This window comes from Chenopodium album, chromosome 18, assembly GCF_948465745.1.
Source record: "Chenopodium album chromosome 18, dcCheAlbu1.1, whole genome shotgun sequence".
NCBI lineage: Eukaryota > Viridiplantae > Streptophyta > Magnoliopsida > Caryophyllales > Amaranthaceae > Chenopodium > Chenopodium album.
The window spans coordinates 3682984-3705038 of NC_137851.1; the positions used below are offsets into that span (position 1 = coordinate 3682984).

The following is a 22055-nucleotide window of genomic DNA, read 5'->3' on the forward strand; positions in this document are numbered from 1 at the left end:
AATTTTTTTCCCCGGTAGTTATCAAGCAAGGAGATTAGAGTCCCTACATGTGCATAGTTTACCTATATCACTAAGTATAATCAAACCACTTGGTTCGAGAAAACACCAAGATACTTATGATTCCAACAATAATTTGACACTTTATAATTTTTTGCTAGGGTATATACTAAATCTACATATTACTAAGAAGGAAGTTAAAAAATCCTAGAAACACCTTATCCTTTTGAAGCTTATAAATTAAAAATACAACAAGATTTGATTACTACTATTATACTTCGTATCTCATTGATTTCAAATCTCAAATAGCCCTATTGTATTATTGTGGAAGCCATATATATTGCATAGTCCTCTCAAATGTCCCTACCTACAATACTAATTTCATTGATCACCTCACAAAAATATTTCAAAAAATAGTTGACTTTTTGTGACCAAAGTTTGACCGACATCAAAATTTTCTTGTTTTATTTGATTTGTTTCCACCTTTTTTGAAAAAAAAAAAAAAAAAAACCAACCACACAAACAAAAACAACTCACTTTCCGAAACCTTCAAAAACAAAAAAAACGTAACATACTCTTCCTCTTTTACCCTTCTTCTTGTTCCTTTTATCTCTGCAACTCCAAAATTCAAATTCCCAGAAATTCAATCAAAATGAACCAAAACAATAACACCATGAAAAACTCTTCAAACCCAGAAAATAAACCCCATGAAAATCACCTCTTTCGCTTAATAAAATCCACTTTACTTCTCTCTCTCCTCGTATTTATTTCCATTTTTGCCCTCACCGCCTTACTCACCTCCCTCCCACCTTCCCAAACTCGCATATTCTCCTCTCTCTCCGCCGTCATCCCTTCTTCTTCTTCCTTTTATTCATCACATTATTCCTGTAATTTATCGAGCCCGGACCCTGGCCCGACCCGACTGACCCATATAATGTTCGGGCTTGGCGGGTCTGCCAAGACATGGGAGGCCCGACGTGAGTACTCCCAGCTATGGTGGGACCCCAACACTACTCGTGGATTCGTCTGGTTGGATGATCATCCTCCTAAGATCACCCCGGGAAGCTTTCCTCCGTACCGGGTTTCGAGTCGGGCCGAATTCCAGTTCGGCCCGACTCGAAATGACCATTCGAACTCCGATCGAATGGCCCGGATACTGAAGGAAAGCTTCGATGTCGGGTTGCCCGGGGTGAGGTGGTTCGTGATGGGGGACGAGGACACGGTGTTCTTCACGGAAAACCTGGTGAAGGTGCTGTCCAAGTATGATCACCGCGAAATGTACTATATCGGGGGATCGAGCGAGAGTGTTGAGCAAAATGTGATGCATGGGTATGGAACTGCGTTTGGTGGGGGTGGTTTTGCGGTGAGCTATGGTTTAGCTTGTGAATTGGTGAGGTTTTTAGATGGGTGTATTAAGAGATATCATAATTTTTATGTGTCTGATGAGAAAGTTTCTGCTTGTGTTGCTGAACTTGGTGTTCCTCTAACTAAAGAACCTGGCTTTCATCAGGTAAATTTTGTTACTTTTCTTTTCCCGGTTTAATTGACTAATTATGACTTAAATTTTACTTTCCACTCATAAAAAATGTTAGTATCCGGAATTAGTTGTCATGTTCATAAATTCTGGGTGTTGGACAAACAATCAGATTTTGTGGGGAATGTTCCACGTGTTAGGGTTGGCGAGTTGCCAATTTAGACCATTATACACTTATGTATGATGTCTTGTAGTCTAGTACTCAACTTGTTAGTTTGGTGATGACTTCATTAATTACATCTACCAGAAATTAAAGCTTTTTTAACTTATTGAGAAAATTTTGTATTGATACAAATTGTTAATTTCTTATACAGTATTAAATGCTATTGAGGGCTTGAAGCTATATGCTGATTTAGACTGATTTTCGTCGTTGATTATTATTACTGAAAATATGGAGTACTCCGTACGTTGTATATTAACAAGTTAAAGAGAACAGAGCCTCAGTATTAAGTTGTTTTTGATGCACATTAGTTGCCTACTATAGAGTTGTATATCATTTTGTTTCTGATCTGAAAAGTTGTACCGTATCTTAAGATAGGCAGTCTGTAAGTCTTTAATGTGTGAACTGCATAGTCTGCTTGTGATATAATTTGACTGTAAATCATGAAATTCTGGCAAAGATATTTATTACTCCGTATAGTACTAAATATAGTACTCGTAATTTTTTTTACCCTAAATGAAACAAAAATGAATTGAGAATATACACATTTGGTCCACCCCTATTGATCATTTTGCCCAACTGATATTAAGTTTTACATTATTGAGATCCTTTTTCTGTATCGAAATTAATCGCATGTCTATTTATTTCAGCTAATCACTTAACTACACGTCTTGATAACTTGTGTTTGATGTTAAGTGTTCAAATTATGTAAGACTTATACTAATCAATTGGGTCCACCCAATTGATCATTTTGCCCAAATGATATCAAATGAGGTCCTTTTTCTTTAATGAAATTACTCACATGTCCATTAATCTTAGCTAATCAGTAAACATCTACTCTATCTATCCTTAATTAATAGTCACTTTGATTTTGTAATTTGAATGACGGAGTAATAATGTGACAATTCTTTTCGAGCCGTAATGAGTTTCAAAGTGAAGGACTGAAGGAAGTTGCTCACCAAACAATGTTAATCATCGACAAGTGTCGAAGAGCACATGCGGCATTTTTGTGTTTCCAACCAGTTGTCCAGTGTATATGGTTAGATCTACTCACATAGTACTAACTCTGACATTTTAAAATGACAGAAGATAGGAATTTTTAACAAAGTTATAGGCTGTGGGATTTTATGGCATGATCAAACTATTCTTAGCATTTTATAAATAGACATGATCACTTTGTTTATTTGTTCTTTTGATAGGTTGTAGCATGAATTTTAATACAAAATGCAGGAGTTGGTTGTTTTTAAAACAAAATGATAAAATGCTACAAGCCAAACTTCAAAATGTATATTTTTTTTTTTCCTTCTTAAGAAAAGCCTTATTATTCAAATCTAATTTTGCTAACTTTGACTATTAAAGTATACCTTAATAAATGATTTCATAACCTTTGATAACCTTAAGATATACTTTACATACATACTTTATACAACCTGTGAGTTAGTGACATGGTTTGGTGTGTTTTGAGAGAAGGTTTTTAGTGTGATAGTACCAAAACCAATGGCCTTCTTAATTAGTGTGTGTATGTGCGTGCGTGCCTGTCCCTTTAAAAACACCTAACTCCACTTACATAGCATTTCACTTTTTTTTGGTGATCCACTTTAGACGGTGGTGTTTATTTTTTATTCCTTTTAAATTACTACTAGTGCTATCAACTAGTCTGTATCTTTTTAGAGTGGCAAACTTTTGTTGCTTTCAGGTGTTCCTGTTCTGTAATTGCCTGTCAAAATTATAACACCTTGTAATATGGTATAATTTCATGTGGACCTAGTAAAGTTCCTTTTGGTTATGATTTCAATGTTCTTATTTTGAAATAGTAGTAGGAAATTGCTCCGGATTAGGTGGACTAATAAAACTATAAAAGAAATTATTCCAAGTTTTTTTTTTAAATCCTTTGTTTGTTCCTGAAGGAAAAAAAGACAAGTGATTTGCTTAGACAACTGTGAACTATTGTAGGAACTCTATGGAGCAATGTATTTTAATACAATTAAATAATCGTTGGCAGGCATACCAGTGATTTGGTCTTAGTCTCTTTGTACATGTTTTTGGATGAAAAAAGAACATAGAGGGTTTATTTTGTGAAACAACATACAATGAGATGTGGGCTACTAATAGGATGATGAAAATAATACCACCGTGATTCCAAAGATAAGTTGACATTGCTCATGAGCAATGGGGTGAAGGACCAATAATGTATAGAGATTAAAAAAGGAGAGTAATTGGGTGTATCCCAACTTTAGTGAAAAATTTGAGGGAAAATCCTTTCCCAATTATTTTGTATGTTCTTATACACGGGACATTCTAAAAATGGTATCCCTTATATGTTAATTTAGCTCTTGTACAAAGGAAGTAGCGATTTGCTGTTGATTTGCAGAGCTTAATTAAGAGGGGAAAAGCACCTTGTTCATTTTTACTGCTGGCTTGCTAATCTGATTGATGCATATAAGTAATTTGTTTTTGTTATAAGAAGATTTTCTTTTAACTTTGATTGTTTTGTTTATGATAGTTTTCATTTGTTTTCTTGCTTTAGCTTGACATTAGAGGAGATGTCTATGGTCTTTTAGCTGCACATCCTGTGGCTCCCTTGGTGTCACTACACCATCTTCTTGGTGCAAAGCCCTTGTTTCCTGGTGAAAATCAGTTGGACTCTCTTAGAAAGCTGTTGCATGCGTACCATGCTGATCCTGATCTTACCATCCAGCAGAGTTTCTGCTATGATCACAGCCGTAAATGGTCAGTATCCGTATCGTGGGGCTATACCGTGCAGTTATATCCTTCCCTTATTTCATCCAAGGTCCTCAGCATACCTCTGCAGACATTTCGTACCTGGCGCAGTTCAAGTGATGGACCTTTTGTGTTCAATACCCGTCCCATGAAGGATGATCCTTGTGAGAAGCCTATCATTTATTTCCTGGACCAAGTTAAGGAGGTTGGTGAAGGTGAAACTGTAAGTACTTATAAGAGGGCTACTGCTGCTGATGGAAAAGAATGTGAGCAACCAGCTTACAAGAATGCACTGTCAGTGGATAATATAACAATTTCTGCTTCAAAGACGGGCCCTGAGAAGTGGATGAAGGTTTGTTTACTGAGAAGAAGAAATTTGCTTCCTCGTTGATTATCTCTCTGTTGTGCATTTTGCTACTGTGTTTTGAGTATTTGAGCATCTGACCATAGTTTCAGCAATGAAGAATGAACTGGTATCACCTTGCAGTGGTAGACTTAAAATTATTTAATTGGGGGACTCAGACTTCTATTGTGGGACGTATATTAACAACACCCGGACTTTCTATATCAGTCTAAATTAATATACTCCGTAGAACGATATGTTTTATCTTTGAAAAATTCTGTCTTTTTCCTTGATTTTGGTAGCTTAAAAAAGTTTTAGCAGCAGTTTACATTACTGACCATGTAGGTCTGCCCCTGTGACGTATTTTTTCATTATAATATGTCTGGTCACTAGAGTTGATGCTCTGCTTCATGACCATGTCTGTTTCATGTGGTGTATGTTGAGGGAATATACAGTGTAAGTTTAAGGTTTATTTGAGTTATGTGTTCTAAGAAGTTTAATATGATTGCATGAACAGGCACCACGAAGGGAGTGCTGCCAGATTAGAAACAGCCCGACTGTGTACAGTAACATGCGAATAATGATTAGAAGCTGTAAGCCGAGGGAAACCATCACTATGTGAAGGACCTGAAGGTTAGCTTATAGCTTTTTCTTTCTTTCTTTTGATATCATTTTAGATATGTTACTCGTTTAATTGTTTGTTTCTTTAGTGTAAATCAAGTACCCCTACATTTTAGACAGCATTACTGCATTAGTCAATCAATCAATCAAAGCCTTAATCCCATAAGTAGGGAGCATTACTGCATTAATATTGTACAAAAATGTTTCATCTAGGAGTTGGCTTTATGAGATTGGGTTTGTGCACATTTACAGGCTGAATGGTTTTTCCACTTAGTCAAAGATATGATTATATGAAATGCAATCATGCCATTCAAATGGAGATACTAAATTCGAATCTGGATGACTGCCTTCCTGCATTAGTAAGCAGTGAAGGGCTTGCCATATGCTCTCTCCATCAGATCACTATGTTTTTATTCTGTGCTCATTGGAGTCTTGAATCTGTCAATGATAAATGGATTGTCTGCACCTAAACTTGAAAGAAAACTGAAACTGATGTAGAGAATGCATTAGTGGGAGCAGGATACTATGATATGCTGATAATGTCAGTAAATATGGGTCAGATTATGGCAGGAAAAGCTGATGCATTGATTCCAAAAGAAACTAACTAGCCCTTGCATTACGAAATACTTCATGGTTCTACATTTTCATGCTAGAAAGCAAAGGGATTTCTGGCCCGATAACTAGATGCTTGGATATAAAACTGTAATCTCATGGGATAGTAGGAAAGAACAAATTAAAATGGTTGATCTAATGGTAATCCTTTGAATTTTCAGGTAATGTGGAGGTTCGGCTCTATTTAAGGCTGCACCGAAGTTTATAAATAGATGAGGAAAAGGAAGAAGCACTCTCCTCCACTTTTATCTTTTTTCTTTTCTTATACTAGGAGTAGATTAGAGTTAGTTTATGTACACTAATACTCCACACAGAGAGCTATTTTTTCTCTGCTTAGAAGATCGTCTGTGTAGGTATGTAAATGTAACCCTTCATGTTCGCCTTCTGCGACGTCAGCCTGCAATGAACTATACAGAACACAGCCTTGAGTCCTTAGACAGTTGACATCTTTGTAATATTTTCTTTCTGAAGTAATAAAGCTGTTAATTTCTCGTGGAAGTTTTTTGATGTTAATGCTTACCAAGGCCATAAAGTGTGATAAATTCTACGTATTAAGTTCAAGTAGCATAAGTTCACAAAAGTTCTGTTAAAGTGTTAAGGACACATAATGGCTATCTAAGTGCACTATAAACTATAGAAAGTCTAATGAAGTCTAAGAAGTTCATATTATAAGTTAATAAAAGTCTAAATAATTGAAAATTAAGTAAATAGAATGCACCTTAATTTCTCCGACATTATTCTTGCTTGCCAAATTTGTTTGAGAATAATTGATAAAGTTGACACCAGGCTTCTATGAGTTTGTTTTCTCCTTAACAATCTCTAACCCCGTGTTCACCTTTGAAATGAAGACTGAAGCTCCACATTTAGTTATTGGTAGAAAATAGAAATCATGATACCATATTGTTAGAAACATCTTCATATGGTTTTGCTAACTTCAAATACTAAGGGACATTGCTAAATCTACCTACTCAGTCTCTATGTAAATGTTTTTTTTACAACAATATACGAAGTATTGCTTTAAAATAAACTAAAAGTCAATAATCATTTTTTCAAAAACATGGATGTCTTATGATATACAAAGTATTTTGTATGATTCTACGATGATAAGTATTACAATGTACACTTTTATAGGGGTACATTTCTAAAATTTTGGGTGAATTTTTTTTTGCATGTTTTTAACTAAAACCAAGCAATTATATCAGGGTATTTGTGATTGTTAATTTGAATTGAACGAAACCACCTCCAATTTCTTGCAGTAAGTTCGAACCACAAATTGTAGAGAAAAGCAGAATGAGTCAAAATCTCCAGAATTTGTGCGGTAAAATATAATTGTGGCTAAAATAAAATTCCGGATTGCAAAACACATGTTAAGTACAAAGCTGATCTCCAAACATTATAAATAGCGCAAGTTAATTGTTCTTTAACATCAGCAATTACATACTTCTCTATCTCATTAATCTTCTGCATACACACTTTCCTTCTACACTTCTTTCAGCAATATCCAACATGAGTAACTCCCAGAATGCAAGCTTCAACGCCGGTGAGGCCAAGGCCCAGGCTGAGGTAATTTTGCAATGATGTTTCGCTTTATTCGCTCCTTGATGTTTTCACACTTCCATGAAATGGATGTCTAAAAATGTTTTCCTCCATGGTGATACTGCATGACCAACCATCTATCTTTAACTATGAGTGCCTCTAATGCAGATGGCACTTGCGCTTGAAATTATAAGCTTGTAAATCAGATTTCAAGCATATCTAGTATTAAACACTGTTAATATTTTACTGCATTACATTCATTCATACAATGTCTCCCTAGTTCATGATAATCGAAACCATTCTTGCAATTGAATCCTCAATGATAAGCTTGTAAGTCAGGAAACAAAAAAACTGATTTAAAATTTCTTTCTCCAATTACAGGAAAAGACCAGCCAGATGTCAGAGAAGGCCGGAGAAATGAGCAACCAGATGTCAGAAAAGGCCGGAGAAATGAGCAACCAGATGTCAGAAAAGGCCGGGGAAAAGACCAGCCAGATGTCAGAAAAGGCCGGGGAAAAGACCAGCCAGGCATCAGACATGGCCAGCGAAAAGTCTAGCCAGGCTTCAGACATCGTCAGTGAGAAGACCAGCCAAGCCGGTGGCATGCTCCAGTCTGCTAAGGAATCAGTCCAAGAGGTTTGGCTTTGCATATGCTTATGGATTTAAATGACCATTATTATCAGTTTAATTATCAAAAAAATAACGAGTCACAATTTCTAATGCAGGCCGGTTCACAAATGATGGCCAAGGCAGGGGGTGCTGCTGAAGCTGTCAAGAACGCCACTGGCATGAACAATTGAGCTCAGCTACTCCATCAGCTTCCGGCCTTTCGCCACCGAATAATAGCATTTTTTCTTTTTAGTTATGAATTAATGATCCATTATTGTAGTATGGAAAGGAGCCGAAACTCTCAAATAGGTTTTCTATCCCTTTTTAGTAAATTCTTTACAGTGTAATAATACTGTCCAAGAATACAGTTTCTGAGCTCCTGATAGTAGCTTGTTTCCTTTTTGAATCAATACAATTACATTTTTTTATAAGCATTGATATCTTGCAACTTTTTCCAGCGTCTAGTAGATAATCGACACTTCCAGAAGTTATATGTAAAAATCAGCATTGATCTCGGAAAAATGCATGCCCAAGCTTCAACATACATGATCCATATTTGACAGGGTTTACCCTGAAAGAAACCATGAAACTATTAATAAAGTAAATTCATGCACCATGAAATGCAGTCTATGCTTTGAAATGTTTAACCATTCTGAATCTTGAAATACAAATGTTTCTTTGACTCTGTAGTGCTAGTTACTAGCCCATAGAGTATGATCAATACTATACAAAAATATAAACAAGTAAACATACCTGGAATCTATTTGCAAAATAGTGTTTCTTTTGTGTCATTTCCTGTCGTTGGATTTACCCTAAAAATAAAGACAGGCTTCTTAAGGTCTCAACTCTCAACTACAGCGAGATGAAGAAAATTGTACAAATTACTTAATTGGTAAACGATTATCTCACCCATCAGCAACTTTGCAAAGATCTTCTCGTTGATCATCTCTCAAAGGCACATCAGTAAAATCTGTTTGGTGATTATAATTAGCCTATCTTTCCGGAAGAAAAAAAATTGCATCTAAAATGAAAGAATTAAGTGTATATACCAGCTCCTGTGATGACTGATCCTCTAAATGATGTATTTCCAGTGGTTAGAGCACCTTCCAAGTTAGCATTGGTTAACTTCGCCTGAAAAAAGAACAAATGAAGTATTTAAAACATCTGAAATCACCACTGGCCATTATCTAGTATTGAAATGGATCTGGTGTGCATTGCTGTAGATCACTACCATTTACCATAGGTTAAAATACAAAATAGTCATGTCATAAGAACAAAAACAATTGTACTACTATTAGGAGATGCATAAGCTTCTTTGTCTGATTGATGTAGTATCTCAATTACAAAAACATCTTTATGGCATTTTAACAAGAACTTAAGGCGATGGTTTACCTTGGTCACATTTGCCAGAGAAAAGTCTGCCCCTCTCAGATCGGCATCTGAAAGATCAGCCCCTAAAGCACCAGACAGAACCGATATTATAACATTCACAGTAAGATTATGCATGTCCAGCAGAAAGCCAGAAAAAAGATACTTCATGGCAATCATTTACAGTGGAAAGCAAACATAGAAGCTACATAACATTGTGATAGAGAAGAGGACACGAGCAACTCTATGAACTTCATCGTATCAAGTAGAATAGATTCAGTGGGCAATCCAAGGATGCTTATTGCTATCAAAGAAAAGTTCAGGCTCTTCATATTATGTCTTACATACCATGTGCCATTAAAATTCCCCCAAACTTAAGCCAACTAACACCCTAACTATTCATACACATTATCTTCACTCTTGCATGGTTACATCTTGACCTAATTAGTAATCCCATATACATTAAAAGAGTCCGAGAACATCGTCACTACGGAGTAGTTTGCAATCTTTTGCATATTGAATTTTCCTCTACCTTCACCCAAGTTTAGTAACTCGCTCTAGATACACTCCATGTTAACATATTCTACCCAGCAATTTCTTAAGGGAACACTTCACCAAATCCTACATTCTAAATTCACAAATCGTATACTTTACCAAATCCTACATTCTAAATTCACAATATACAAACCATAAATATTTTAGGAGTTTCCTTAAATTGACATCATTTCTACTTCTGAAAGCCCTTTAATTCTTCATTTTAAATGATTACAACTTAATAAGCTCTAGATTTTATGATTTATGATGATTATCTATCTTACACAAGCTGCTTCTCCAAAAGGCCTTATACTCCTCATCTTGTCAACAATGATTGAAACTTAATATGCTCTTGGTTTTATGATGATCCATTATAATTTAAAGAGCATTGTCAAATAACAAATTCTGATCAAAACAAGGAAACAGCCACATTTTACTTATACAATGCAATTAAGGATTTCAATTAACATCTATACAAGATACAACAAAATCAAGCATGTTATGAAGTTGATAAAAAATACACCTGTTAAATCTGCATCAAAAAAGCTAGCACCCAACAATTTAGCTCCCTTAAAATTAGCCATTCGCAAAATTGACTGCATCAAGATTCAATTCCCAGAAAACCCATTATATAATCAAACCAACAACAAATTCACTCAGAAAAAAAATTAAATAAAATAAAAAAATAGCGACGATTAAACGAACCGTTTTGAAGTCTTGCTTGATTAAGGTCTGTCCACTGAAATCCTTTCCAGATAAATCTTGACCTCTTGTTACTCCTTGCCCATATGGCCCTCCACCCTATTTTAATTCCCCCAAACATATAATAAATTAAGATAATTTATATAAATAAAAATAAAAAAAAATATTAAGGACGATGAAAAATGCAGAAAAATAGATACCTTGAAAGCAAGAGCAGGGTCAGAGAAGCAGAGTGAAGCAGAGAGAAGAAGAGCAAAACTTGTAGAAGCAATTGGGTTTTCCAAAATTGGTAATAAAAACCCATTTTTGGTATTATTTAATGCTTGTAATTTTTGAAGCTCCTGTTAATCAATGAAACCCAGAAAAGTTAGAGAAGAACAAGCAAAATTAGGGTGGAAAAATTGAAAATGTTTGATAATTAAGAAAGAAAAATGTCTTACATTGTGAGGAGGAGGATGAAGTGGGGAAGAGAGAGAAGAGGTGAGATGAGGTTTAGGAGAGAGAGAAGATTTAGGGGGGAATTTGAGAGTGAAGGAGACATTCAGTGCTGCCATTGCTGTTGTCAATAAGCAAGTCCACACCTTTCTGGCTTTCTCTGTGACTTGCGCTACATCATTTGGATTTTCTTCTTTTTTTTAGATGTTTCGGATTATTGGATAAATGGATTGATTTTTTTTTATTTTTTTTTATATTATTTAAAAAAAAAGAAAAAAAAAAACTAATTTGGGTCAATTGGGTGTAGGATTTTTATTTTTTATTTTTAAAAAAATAATAATTATAAGGTGGAGCCCTAATCAGACTTCAACCCTTAGGGTCCATCACGATTTTCAAGTAACTATATGACAACCTACAGGCTCATGAAATTTATTGGAAATAACTCGTGTTTTGTACTTTCGGGACTAGAAGAATAAAAACAAATTCTAAAAGCTTAAAGGTTATGTATGTAATACAAGTACTTAGTTTCAAATCAATTATAGAAATTTTATCAAAATGAAAGTGAATGTAAAAAGTGTCTCTCTTGATCAGATTATAAAATTGATTTGAAACCATAATATACTTATCAATATCTCTAAATATATAAGAATGAGATATAGGAGTGTTTAGAAAATATGTTGGAGTGTAATCCTAGCAATGTAGTATATAGCAAGAGATGAGTTTAATCACTAATTGTCTAATTATGTGTGTGGGAGATCCCATTAAGGTGTTGAAAATTTTCATTAAGTTTTTTTTCACACATTTGTTGTACTAGGTTACTAACCGACATGAGATGCTAATGGATCGGAGTATTCAAAACAAGGTGTTATAAAAAATTCAAAACTAATGGTTGTCAAGAATAATCGTTGTTACTACCTATTAAAAAAAAAAAAACCTTTTATTGATAGTTCACCATTCTCCTATTATTCCTTATATTTCCATCAATTTTATGAATAAAATTATCTCCTTATATATTATGTACGGTGTAGTATATTTCATAGTAAAATAAATACGGAGTACTACTCTTGCACTGTCATCCCTAAGAACCTGTTCTGATTCACTAAACTGAATTGAGCTGAACTAAATTATACTGAACTGAGCTGAACTAAATTGTTTATCAGAGAAGGAAATTAAAAACTAAAGTGAACCGCATAGGTCCTAGTGCTCCTACCCTTGTTCATTATAACATGTCGTGAACTATGAAAAAAAAAAGTTTAAATAAAATTAGTATGTTAATTACTTCGTATTAAATGATACGGAGTACTTCATTACTTCATATTATCAATCTATCCAACTAAAAAAAAAGTTTTTAGTACAATAACGATAAGTAAATAAATGCAGTTGAAAGTCTTTATAAAAGGTAAGTTTGAATAAAATTAGTGTGTTAATTAGAGAATATGAACCTTGTTTTAGATTTTTAGTTACTTAGGGTCTGTTCTCTTCAGATTATTTTCAGTTCAGTTCAGTTTAGTTCGTAATTTTCTTCTCTTATAAAATATTCAGTTCAGTTCATTTCAGCTCCAATAAGTTCAATTCAGTTCAATCAATCAAAATAGACCCTTAAACTAATGTATACTTCATACTAATTAATTAATCAAGGATTGCGTCCTTATGGAATTATTATGCAATTCAAATTATTAAAAAGAGCAAAATAAATAAATTATCACATTTTTTAATGGAAGAGAAAAAAACCCACAATTAATACAAAGGTAGTAAAATATAATAAGATTGAACACAATTAAAATTATTATTAATAAAAGATGATGAAAAACTCCTGGAATAAAAATCCAAGTAGTAGATGAATATATAGTGGGGAAAAGGAAGAGAAGGAGAATGGATGTGAGGGGAGGTGACCTTGGGAGCCGCAATACTTACTTTGCGCAAAGCTGGTTCCTACTTCAATTCATGGTGGGTTCCTCTACTCTGCTTCTGCTACACCCATACCAATATTCCACAAATCCAATGTGTACTGTAGTAAACAAGGGCTGCTTCTTCTGCTGCTTAATTGTAACTTTCTAGGTGCTCTCATACATGCGGTGCTATTTTGGTTGCCTCACTCTGTTCAAACAACATCTTATTACTATTTCAAATTTAAGGGTTATTATGTTAATTACTGTGCATCTTCTTGTCGGGACTTGTTCTTTCTTCATCTCATGCGCACGTTGCACATTACCCCACCCCCAAATCCCTCCAGGGTCCAGCTAGCTAGCTAGCTCCCCCTTGGAATTGGGACTACAGATTCACCGCCCTCGACTTCGCTTTGGAAGTTGAATCGATTCGAGTCAATTATAGGGTTTGTTCTTTTCACTTTAAATAATAAATAGTTTTTACTATATATCCTGACAATAAACTTTTAAAGGAAAATTATAATTGTCTTGTGAAATTTTATTAAATTTGGTTCCTGAGATTAGATTTTAAGGAGGGAGCCCCAGTTGATCTCAGAGATCAACGATCTAATTTATCTCCTCTCACAATTTTATGTGTTGAAATCTGTGCCACTTTATTATTTTACTTTTATCATTTAAAAAATAAAAGAAAATGAATAAATTGTGAAAGGAGATTTATTCACATCATTTATCTCAGATATCAACCTGAATTTACCCAATTTTAAGTTTACAATAAACTTAGAAACTTGGATCCCAGAAGTTTAAAAGGGGTAAGAAAAGAAAAACCATTTTTAGAAAAAAAAAGGGGCACATATGAAAACTAGAAACTATTGAATTTCCCCAGTTTTCAATATTGGAACCCCTGGGCCCTGGGGATGGAAATCCTTATCTTGCGCCGGCTGATTAATGGGCCCCTCTACTACTTGCTTTTCCTACAGAAAACTTGTTAATCACTGAATTAACAGGAACATTTAAAAGAACAACAAAGTTCCTAAAAGGAAATATACCGTGGCATTCATAGAGCTGATCATGGGCGGAGCCGGTAGGACTTGATGATTTGATATAGTCCAATTTTATATTAATGGACCTATAAATGGACATTATTTTCAAATAATAATTTGAGCCAAGTTATGGGGTAAATTTTTTTGCTCATGTACAACTAATGTTATTTTACTAATTTTAGGGATCGGTAGCATAATACGTGGAATATGTTAAAGAGATTCCCTATTGAAAATGTCATATCGATATAAATAAACTAGTGGGTTGTGCCTAGGCTTTGCTTGTCATAAATTCTTGTCTTGAAGGCTCAAGCTATGCCCATACTCTTGTCCTCATTGGCAAATAGCAAATTCTTAACGCTATCCCTAGACGACTTTGGTAATTTTGAATGTTCGAATATTACTCTGTAATCATTAAACTTACTAGATTTTGGTTATACTCGTATGTGATTAAATTATAAGTTCACATATAGCCAACTATATTGGAAATATATCAGCTTAAACCCAAATACGATATTGAGTTTGGTCAATTCAGTTTGAATCAGTTTCAAAACTTTGAATACGAGTCAATTGGATTAAGTCGGGTCAATTTTAACTGGCTAAATTAATTATATAGGGACAAAATTTAGTAACTTTAATAAATTGTCCTTTGTGGTTACAACACATAATACAAGGAGGGAAAACAAGATTTGCGAGGACAAAGAATAAGACCCTAAAAATTAAAGAGAGGAGCAACCCCACCCACATACCTAGAAAGGGCAAGAACAACAACAAGAAAACATTAGAATCCTTCCCTTCTTGGAATTCCTAAAATTAACCCTTTCTTTTACTTTCTCTCTCTTCTTTCTTTTCCCCTTTCTTTCCTTCTTCACAACAACAGCAATTTAGCCGTACCCACTAACCGCCTCTAGTTATCTTTTCTCTCTGTGTTTTCATTTCTTCAGAGTTTAGAGAAGAACAAGGTACAGAATATTTTAGATTGATTGAAGTAGAAGAAATTAAAAAATAAAATTAAAGATTATTTATTTTTAATTTGTGGGTCACCTTCAAATTTTATAGTATTATTATAAATAAAAAAATAAAAAAAATATAAAAAAAAGGAGCTTTTTGACTCTCTCATTCGAAAGATTTCATCTTTGGAGTTGTTCTTAACTCCCTTGAGTTTGCATGTCAGAGTTTCAGATTTTCTGAGGTGGGTTTTGTTTAATTCCTGTTTTTTATTTGTTTTTTGGTTGATTATTATTGTTATTAATGATTTCTTATCTTAATTAGCATTTGTTTTTTTTTTTTTTTTTTTTTTTTTGTTTTAATTTTCAGTTGGAAGATAAGGGATGAAGAATTTGAAATTTGAAGTAGAAGTTGCTTGTTTTGCTTTCGCTATTTTGACTCAAAAGCAGCAAAAACACTAGAATCAAGGTAAGAGAGAGAAAATAAGAGGGTTTTCGGGAATCAAATTTCAATTCAATGCATTCTCAACTAACAAGTAACAACTTACAGCTTTTTTATGCCTTTGACAAAACCCAATTCACCAAATAAACAAAAGTTGGCTCCACTTTTCTTGACCATTTACAAGTCCATTACCCTTGTCAAATTTGTTTTCTTTTTTGTTTGGTAAGAATTTCAAAAGAAAAGACATTAGAAAAACAAAACAAAACAAAAAATTAAATTAGGATAAACACTGTATATTTTGTTTGGTGTAATATTGGTGTGGGTTTGTTGATTTTATTACCAGCAAAACAAATCATAAAAAATGGCAAACAGATGGTGGGCTGGTAATGTAGCTATGAGGGGAGTTGAACACATGTCCTCCGATCAATCCAAGTCTGAACACCCTAATCCGGATAATGTTAATGGTAACAATGGAAACCCGAACCCGGATTCGGACGATAGCCGGGAGAATAATCAGGATTCTGAGGATAATCATAATCTTAGCAGTGGTGGCGGTGGCGGAGGCGGGTTTGAAATGGTGGAATTTGGGAGTGGTGGGAATAGTGGTGGTAGTAGTGGTAGGAGGCCTAGAGGTAGACCACCAGGGTCTAAGAATAAGCCTAAACCTCCAATTGTTATTACTAAAGAGAGTCCTAATGCTTTGAGGAGTCATGTTTTGGAGATTAGTACTGGTGCTGATATTGCTGATAGTTTGGCTAATTTTGCTCAGCGCCGACACCGGGGTGTGTCGGTGCTCAGTGGGAGTGGAATTGTTACGAATGTCACACTACGCCAACCGGCTGCTCCGGGTGGTGTTGTCACACTTCATGGACGGTTTGAGATTCTTTCTCTTTCGGGGGCGTTTCTCCCGTCCCCATCACCACCTGGAGCGACCGGGTTGACGGTTTACTTGGCTGGTGGCCAAGGGCAGGTTGTTGGGGGTGGTGTTGTTGGGCCTCTTGTGGCATCAGGTCCTGTGTTGGTTATTGCTGCTACTTTCAGCAATGCTACATATGAACGGCTCCCGGTTGAAGATCAGGAGTCCAATGCTGCAGGACCTGAGGGGAACGGTGGGGAGGCGGGAGGAGCACAGCCCGAAGCAATTCAGCAGGTGGGGGCTGCAACCGGTGGTGGGTCAGCATCACAGCAGTCACATGGGAGTGGAAGTGGGTTGGTAGCAGGAGGGGGTGCAGCAGCAGCCGCAGCCCCAGCCCCAGCCCCAGCCCCAGCAGGTGATCAAAGTACGTCTTCAATGCCAATGCCTATATTTAATATGCCTCCTAATTTACTGCCGAATGGTCAGATGCCTCATGATATGTTTTGGGGTCCTCCTCCTCGCCCTCCCCCTTCTTATTAACGGGGGAATTACAAAGGGTGAGAAATTTTGAATTTTGTGGTTTATATTGTTAGCTTTGGGGTGGACTAACAACATTTTGTCAAAAGAATTAGGAGTGCATGCTTAAATTTGTGGTTAGCTCTTGTAAGAATTAGCTAGGATTTCAGTGGCAAATTAGCAGATTAGGACTTCTTTTTATCCTTTTAATGGTAGCAACTGCTAGCGCCTAGCGGGTTGATAATTAATTAGGTGTATGTTAGAGAACGCAGTTTGATGATCTTTGTGATATTAACAGTTTTTTCATAGTTCTATGAGATTGATCAATTAGTTTGTTGTTAAAGTCTTCGTTATTCAGTTGAAATGTTTGCTAGCTTTGTTGTGGATATTGATATCTACTGATCTAGTTTGCATCTTAATCAAGCTACCAAGATGTATACATAGAATGTTATCATGGTAATTAATGTTTATTCTTTCCTATCCTCCTCGATACGAGTATATTATGCAGTATAATTCAGCTTTCAATAGTTGTTCATGAGATTGAGGAGACAATTGATATTTCACATCATCAATTTATTCCGTCTTCAATCGTTAATTTTTGTTCTGCCACTGTATTATTTGCTATATTTGTCAAAGCATCTTTCAATGTTGTTAATTGTGATGTCTCATCAGTCACTAGTGAGTGTGGTTCTAGAACTAAGTTACATCAATTCCTTTTCTTAAAGAGGGCATCATTCAGCTTAGGTAGTACTGTTGTAGTAAAAGGAGTTTAAGGTTTACAGAAAAAAAAAATCGTAATACTTTACTGTATTCTATGGGAGAGACTGGAAACTAAGGTTGATGTTGATTAGGTTGAAGGCCTTTGGTATGATGATAGAAGACTAACTTACCCGGCCTATCCCCCCCTCTTAGCTTCTAATCTTGTACATGAAGAGGACGATCATGGATCAAATGAAAGTTATTGAACCGTATAAATTGCAATATACTTCATTAAAATTTTAAATTATATGCATGAGATCATGAAAGAAGATTTTTGTGTGTGTATGTGTTTAGTGGAGAGAGTCTGGAGGCGAAGATGAAGCTAGAACTCTATGTTTGGGTGACTACTTGTATGCATGTTGCAAGTTATATGTACTGAACTTCTGCAATCAAATAAGTTCCATACTAGTTGAAACTTTTAGTGTTCGTCGCTATATGTATTTAAGGATGAAATTAGCAGATGTAAAGTCCAAGTTAAGCATTCTTAATTGTTATAGCTGTATTAGGGTTCTGGAATAGTATCCAGTCGCCCCGTGATGAAATGAAATGGTTTTAGGAAATGCTGTTGTAGTTAGTTCTGATCAGGAACTTACCTTGTTTACATTTCTTGATTCTTAGAATATGGAATATATTAATCAATGAAAGGGCTTCTAAGATTCAAGTGATTGTATTTAGGAAAAAGTATGGATATTACAAAGGATATTATTAAAGGTAATGTCTTTTGTCTAGTGAAAATTGAATTTGAAGTTAAGAATAAGGAGAATGGTAGTTACCTTGGTCATCCTTAGTTCTCTTTTCGTATCAAAAATTGGACAGAATTGAAGTTGCAGCAACATCTCCACGAGGTACTTACAGTCGTACACGGTACTTGCCCTAAGCGTCTAGCTTCTCTCAGACAAAAATTGTACGAGTTGCATATAGATAGAAGAAAGGAATAATTAGGTAACTGAAATAAGAGGAAAGGAATCAAGGAAGTGAATTTAGCTTCATGTTAAAATACAAGGAAGAATCCAGCTTCTAGCAGCTCCATTACTGCTACTAGCTACCATTGTCCACTTTTGCAATTGTTTCGACTTTTGACGATTGTCCGACTCCCCAGTGTTGTTGCCCGCCAGCCATGGCTGGTGGACAACCTTTCCGCTTCCGCTCGGAGAGGGTATGGTTGGGTGCTTTTGGGCTTTCTTAATTTAACCACTGTGATATAAGACTGAAACTAGCTAGGTTAGTGAAGGGCTGATGGCAGTGAAAGGTGCTGGCATGCGGGCCTTGGTAATGATGAGTGCTAGATTACTTCAATTAATTGGATATTAAGATTTGTGATTAGTGCAAGTCACATTTTCAAACACTAATACAATGTTTAACCCCTTTTATTTACTGTATTAAATTAAAACCTCTCTAGAAACGTCTTATCAATAAACAAGTTAGGGAAATTAGTTAATTACATGAAATGTCAATGTTATCATCTAACATAGTTCACAAATCTTAACATTGGCTTTATTTTGTACTACTCAAAATTCTTAATGTATCAAATTAGGGTTCAATTAACTCATATAAGAAAAATTGAGATACATTATTAAGCCCTAATACTTAGTACTGTATTATAACACATTTTCCTTAAATCGTATGTAGAGTAATTGGTATTTCAAGGATCTAAAAACTTTAAAACGGAGTAGGTTAAGCTTAAGATTAATATTTTGTGCTCGTTATCGGAAAAAAAAATTGTACAAGAGGACCTTTACCGTACAACTAAATTGTACAATCTCACAATGTACCATCATACGGACAAAGATTTAACATTGATTATACCATGTACAAGGTATATTTATACATAGATTGTAAGACAATAAATTAAGATTATAATGTCGGCTAGAAATTCTTGATGAGTGATCATGGGTAGGAAGAATTAATGACTTGACTGTATTTTGATGTAGAATTTGTTATATTCACGCAAGTGCACTTTACACCCAGCTAACCCAAGGTTAGTTTTGGTTCTTCATTTTATAATTACATGAAAAACAAACATCAAAATGATATCAAAATACTCATGGGTGTACGATACACCCGGGTGTATATAACGACCTCTCATTTTGATGAGCATGCTAATGCAAATAGAAAATAACTTATAATCACCTCATTACTAATTTACTATATGTAGTCCAAATTTGCACAAGAAAGTGTGTCAACATCAATCATATAAACGAAGACTTCAAATTTGCAAGAATGTACATTTATTCTATATCACTTGATCTTAATTAGCTCAATTAAGTTGGTATTGCACGAAAAGATGTAACATCCAAGGTTTTTGTCGACAACAATTTTCTTATCGATAATTTCAAACAAGAAAAATTTGCTTTAACTTTGTTAGCCTCAATGAGACTAGGATTATCAGGGGCCCGTTAAATATCGTTGTTAAGTTTGTCTTACTTAGAAAGATGCATTGGGCTTTTGTACTAATATTCTTAATGAATATGTTTATGATAATATCATATTAATATGAACATATGATGACATCCAACTCAAACAGTTTTGGTGCGCCCCATTCCCAAGATATTTATTTGTTCATACTTTGTGCATCCCTTTGTCATTGATAACTTGACAAATAATTCAAACTCCCAAAATCTAAATCAGTGTTCTTAGAGGAAAGAAAAGAATTGTGCTTTAGAAAGGATTTTGTCATACATTTTATCCTTTCGTCTATATACATGAATAAGTGTCTACTTTTAGTTTTAAGAGAAGATTGTTCTTGTTTGCCTTTCTTGTGATGAATAAAGTATACTCGTCTTTTTTTTTTAGTTTTATAATACCCTTTCATTACAAATACTCATAGAGAGACACTTATTTGCAATCACTAATTATGCTTTCATTACCTAAATTTCATCAATTTTATCATCATCTTAAATTTTCTGATAGAAACTCAGTATATACTCCGTAGCTTGTTGTATTTGCAAGTTGATCTTGGATCGATAACTCTTATTATTTCCTAAAGAAGCTTATTAAGATTTATTTCTCCTTAAATAAGTGGAATGATGGTGATCAGAATAAATCTTAAGACACAATTTTGAAAAGAACATCGTAATATTATGAGTATAAGATTCCATAATTTCATACGATTATGTTTCCATTTTTAGTCAGGGTTTGTGACCATGTAGCTTATAATTAATGGGAGTATACCTATAAATGTTTGCAGCTAAAGATGGCCCAAGTTTTTTTTTTTTTTTAATGGTGGAATAATATTCAATCTATTTATTTTATACTCGTATTGAATTGTGATTTATCACTAATTCATGAGTCTTCTATGAGTCACAAAGTATCATTGAAAGATGCATCATTGCTCAACTACACAAGTATATTTGCATCTCTCACAATAATTTTATACTATGTACTTAGTAGAATTAAATGTGATCTTACTATATTGTCTATATTCGTGCGCAACTTGTACTTACATACATGGCTACATATAATAATATTGAAATCGACCTAGGGTAAAGGCATGTTTTTCCACTTGCACTCTCTCTATCTTTCTCCTCATGGATGTTTGTGTCAACCTATATGCACCATTTTTTGCCCAAAGCCTTAATAAAGTGGATTTATAGTTTGCGGCAAACAATTGGGAACAGAAGGAGTACATTGCAAAAATTGTACTCCTTCGTTTTTTTTTTTATTTGCATCACTTTAAATTGCACAAAATTTTAGGATAGTAATATAATATTGTGAAAGGGTGAATAAATTATTATAATAAAAGTAAGATGGGGACCATGAAAGAGAAAATATATGAGAGATGATATATATTTTTATTATTTTAGAGGGGACCATGGAAGAGAGAGAAATGATAAAATAAATTGAGTGGGGTTTAAAGTAAGAGAGAGAAATGATAAAATATAATATAAAGTTATCAAATATAGAAGTGATGCATTTAAAAAATAACACTCCAGAAAGAAAAGTGATGCAAAAAAAAAAAAAAAAACAAAAAACAAAAAAAACAAAAAAACAGAGGGATTACCTAAGATATATAGTAAGGTTATGTACATATACTAATAAAATGTAGCAACATATATAAGTGGAAGACTGGAAGTAAAGGGACTAATGAATCTTCAATCTTCTAATATCAGTATGAAGCAAACACACTGTACTTTTATACACACTAGGCACTAATTACGTTATTAACACCAACTCCGCTATATAATTGGACTCCCCGTTCCAGGATAGATACAGAGGTTGAAAAATTGTTGAATAGAGATCAATATTCCCAAAAAAAAAAAAAAGACACACACACAAAACAAAACAAGACAAAAAATCTCTAAACAACTAAATTTTAGTTTGCTAAAAGAAGGCGAAACACCCAATTATATATTCTTACCTTATCTAATATAGGATTACTCCGTATTAGATAAAGTACCTTATCTAATATAGGATTACTCCGTGGTAGATAAAACACTTTAT

At 34.5% G+C, this 22055-nt stretch overlaps 2 protein-coding genes and 1 pseudogene across 3 annotated transcripts; 2 read left to right on the forward strand and 1 right to left on the reverse strand.

Moving 5' to 3' along the window:
- The first annotated feature begins 348 nt into the window (after positions 1-348).
- LOC145592735 (uncharacterized) lies at positions 349-6480 on the forward strand. Its single transcript, XM_081649242.1, has 4 exons — positions 349-1507; positions 4219-4764; positions 5273-5388; positions 6150-6480. Exons 1-3 carry the CDS (start codon positions 650-652, stop codon positions 5375-5377), a joined length of 1509 nt encoding a protein of 502 aa, XP_081505368.1. The 5' UTR covers positions 349-649; the 3' UTR covers positions 5378-5388; positions 6150-6480.
- Positions 6481-8432: 1952 nt separating this feature from the next.
- LOC145592736 (thylakoid lumenal 15 kDa protein 1, chloroplastic-like) lies at positions 8433-11386 on the reverse strand. Its single transcript, XM_081649243.1, has 9 exons — positions 11178-11386; positions 10938-11078; positions 10741-10836; positions 10559-10631; positions 9526-9587; positions 9183-9264; positions 9043-9103; positions 8887-8945; positions 8433-8704 (listed from the first exon to the last, which is right to left on the reverse strand). Exons 1-8 carry the CDS (start codon positions 11289-11291, stop codon positions 8894-8896), a joined length of 681 nt encoding a protein of 226 aa, XP_081505369.1. The 5' UTR covers positions 11292-11386; the 3' UTR covers positions 8433-8704; positions 8887-8893.
- A 3414-nt stretch (positions 11387-14800) lies between these two features.
- On the forward strand, positions 14801-17156 carry LOC145592737 (AT-hook motif nuclear-localized protein 15 pseudogene; annotated as a pseudogene). The gene is made up of 2 exons (XR_014102478.1): positions 14801-15287; positions 15413-17156. The product of XR_014102478.1 is annotated as an AT-hook motif nuclear-localized protein 15 pseudogene (transcript).
- The last annotated feature ends 4899 nt before the right edge of the window (positions 17157-22055 follow it).

Excerpts from the sequence above, each read along its gene's own strand:
- LOC145592735 (XM_081649242.1), top strand. The coding sequence starts at position 650 with ATGAACCAAAACAATAACACCATGAAAAACTCTTCAAACCCAGAAAAT. Across the intron at positions 1,508-4,218 it reads AAGAACCTGGCTTTCATCAG|CTTGACATTAGAGGAGATGT; the intron begins GTAAATTTTGTT and ends TTCTTGCTTTAG. Across the intron at positions 4,765-5,272 it reads GCCCTGAGAAGTGGATGAAG|GCACCACGAAGGGAGTGCTG; the intron begins GTTTGTTTACTG and ends TTGCATGAACAG.
- LOC145592736 (XM_081649243.1), bottom strand. The coding sequence starts at position 11,291 with ATGGCAGCACTGAATGTCTCCTTCACTCTCAAATTCCCCCCTAAATCT. Across the intron at positions 9,265-9,525 it reads CTCTGGCAAATGTGACCAAG|GCGAAGTTAACCAATGCTAA; the intron begins GTAAACCATCGC and ends TTCTTTTTTCAG. Across the intron at positions 9,104-9,182 it reads ATCAGTCATCACAGGAGCTG|ATTTTACTGATGTGCCTTTG; the intron begins GTATATACACTT and ends ATCACCAAACAG.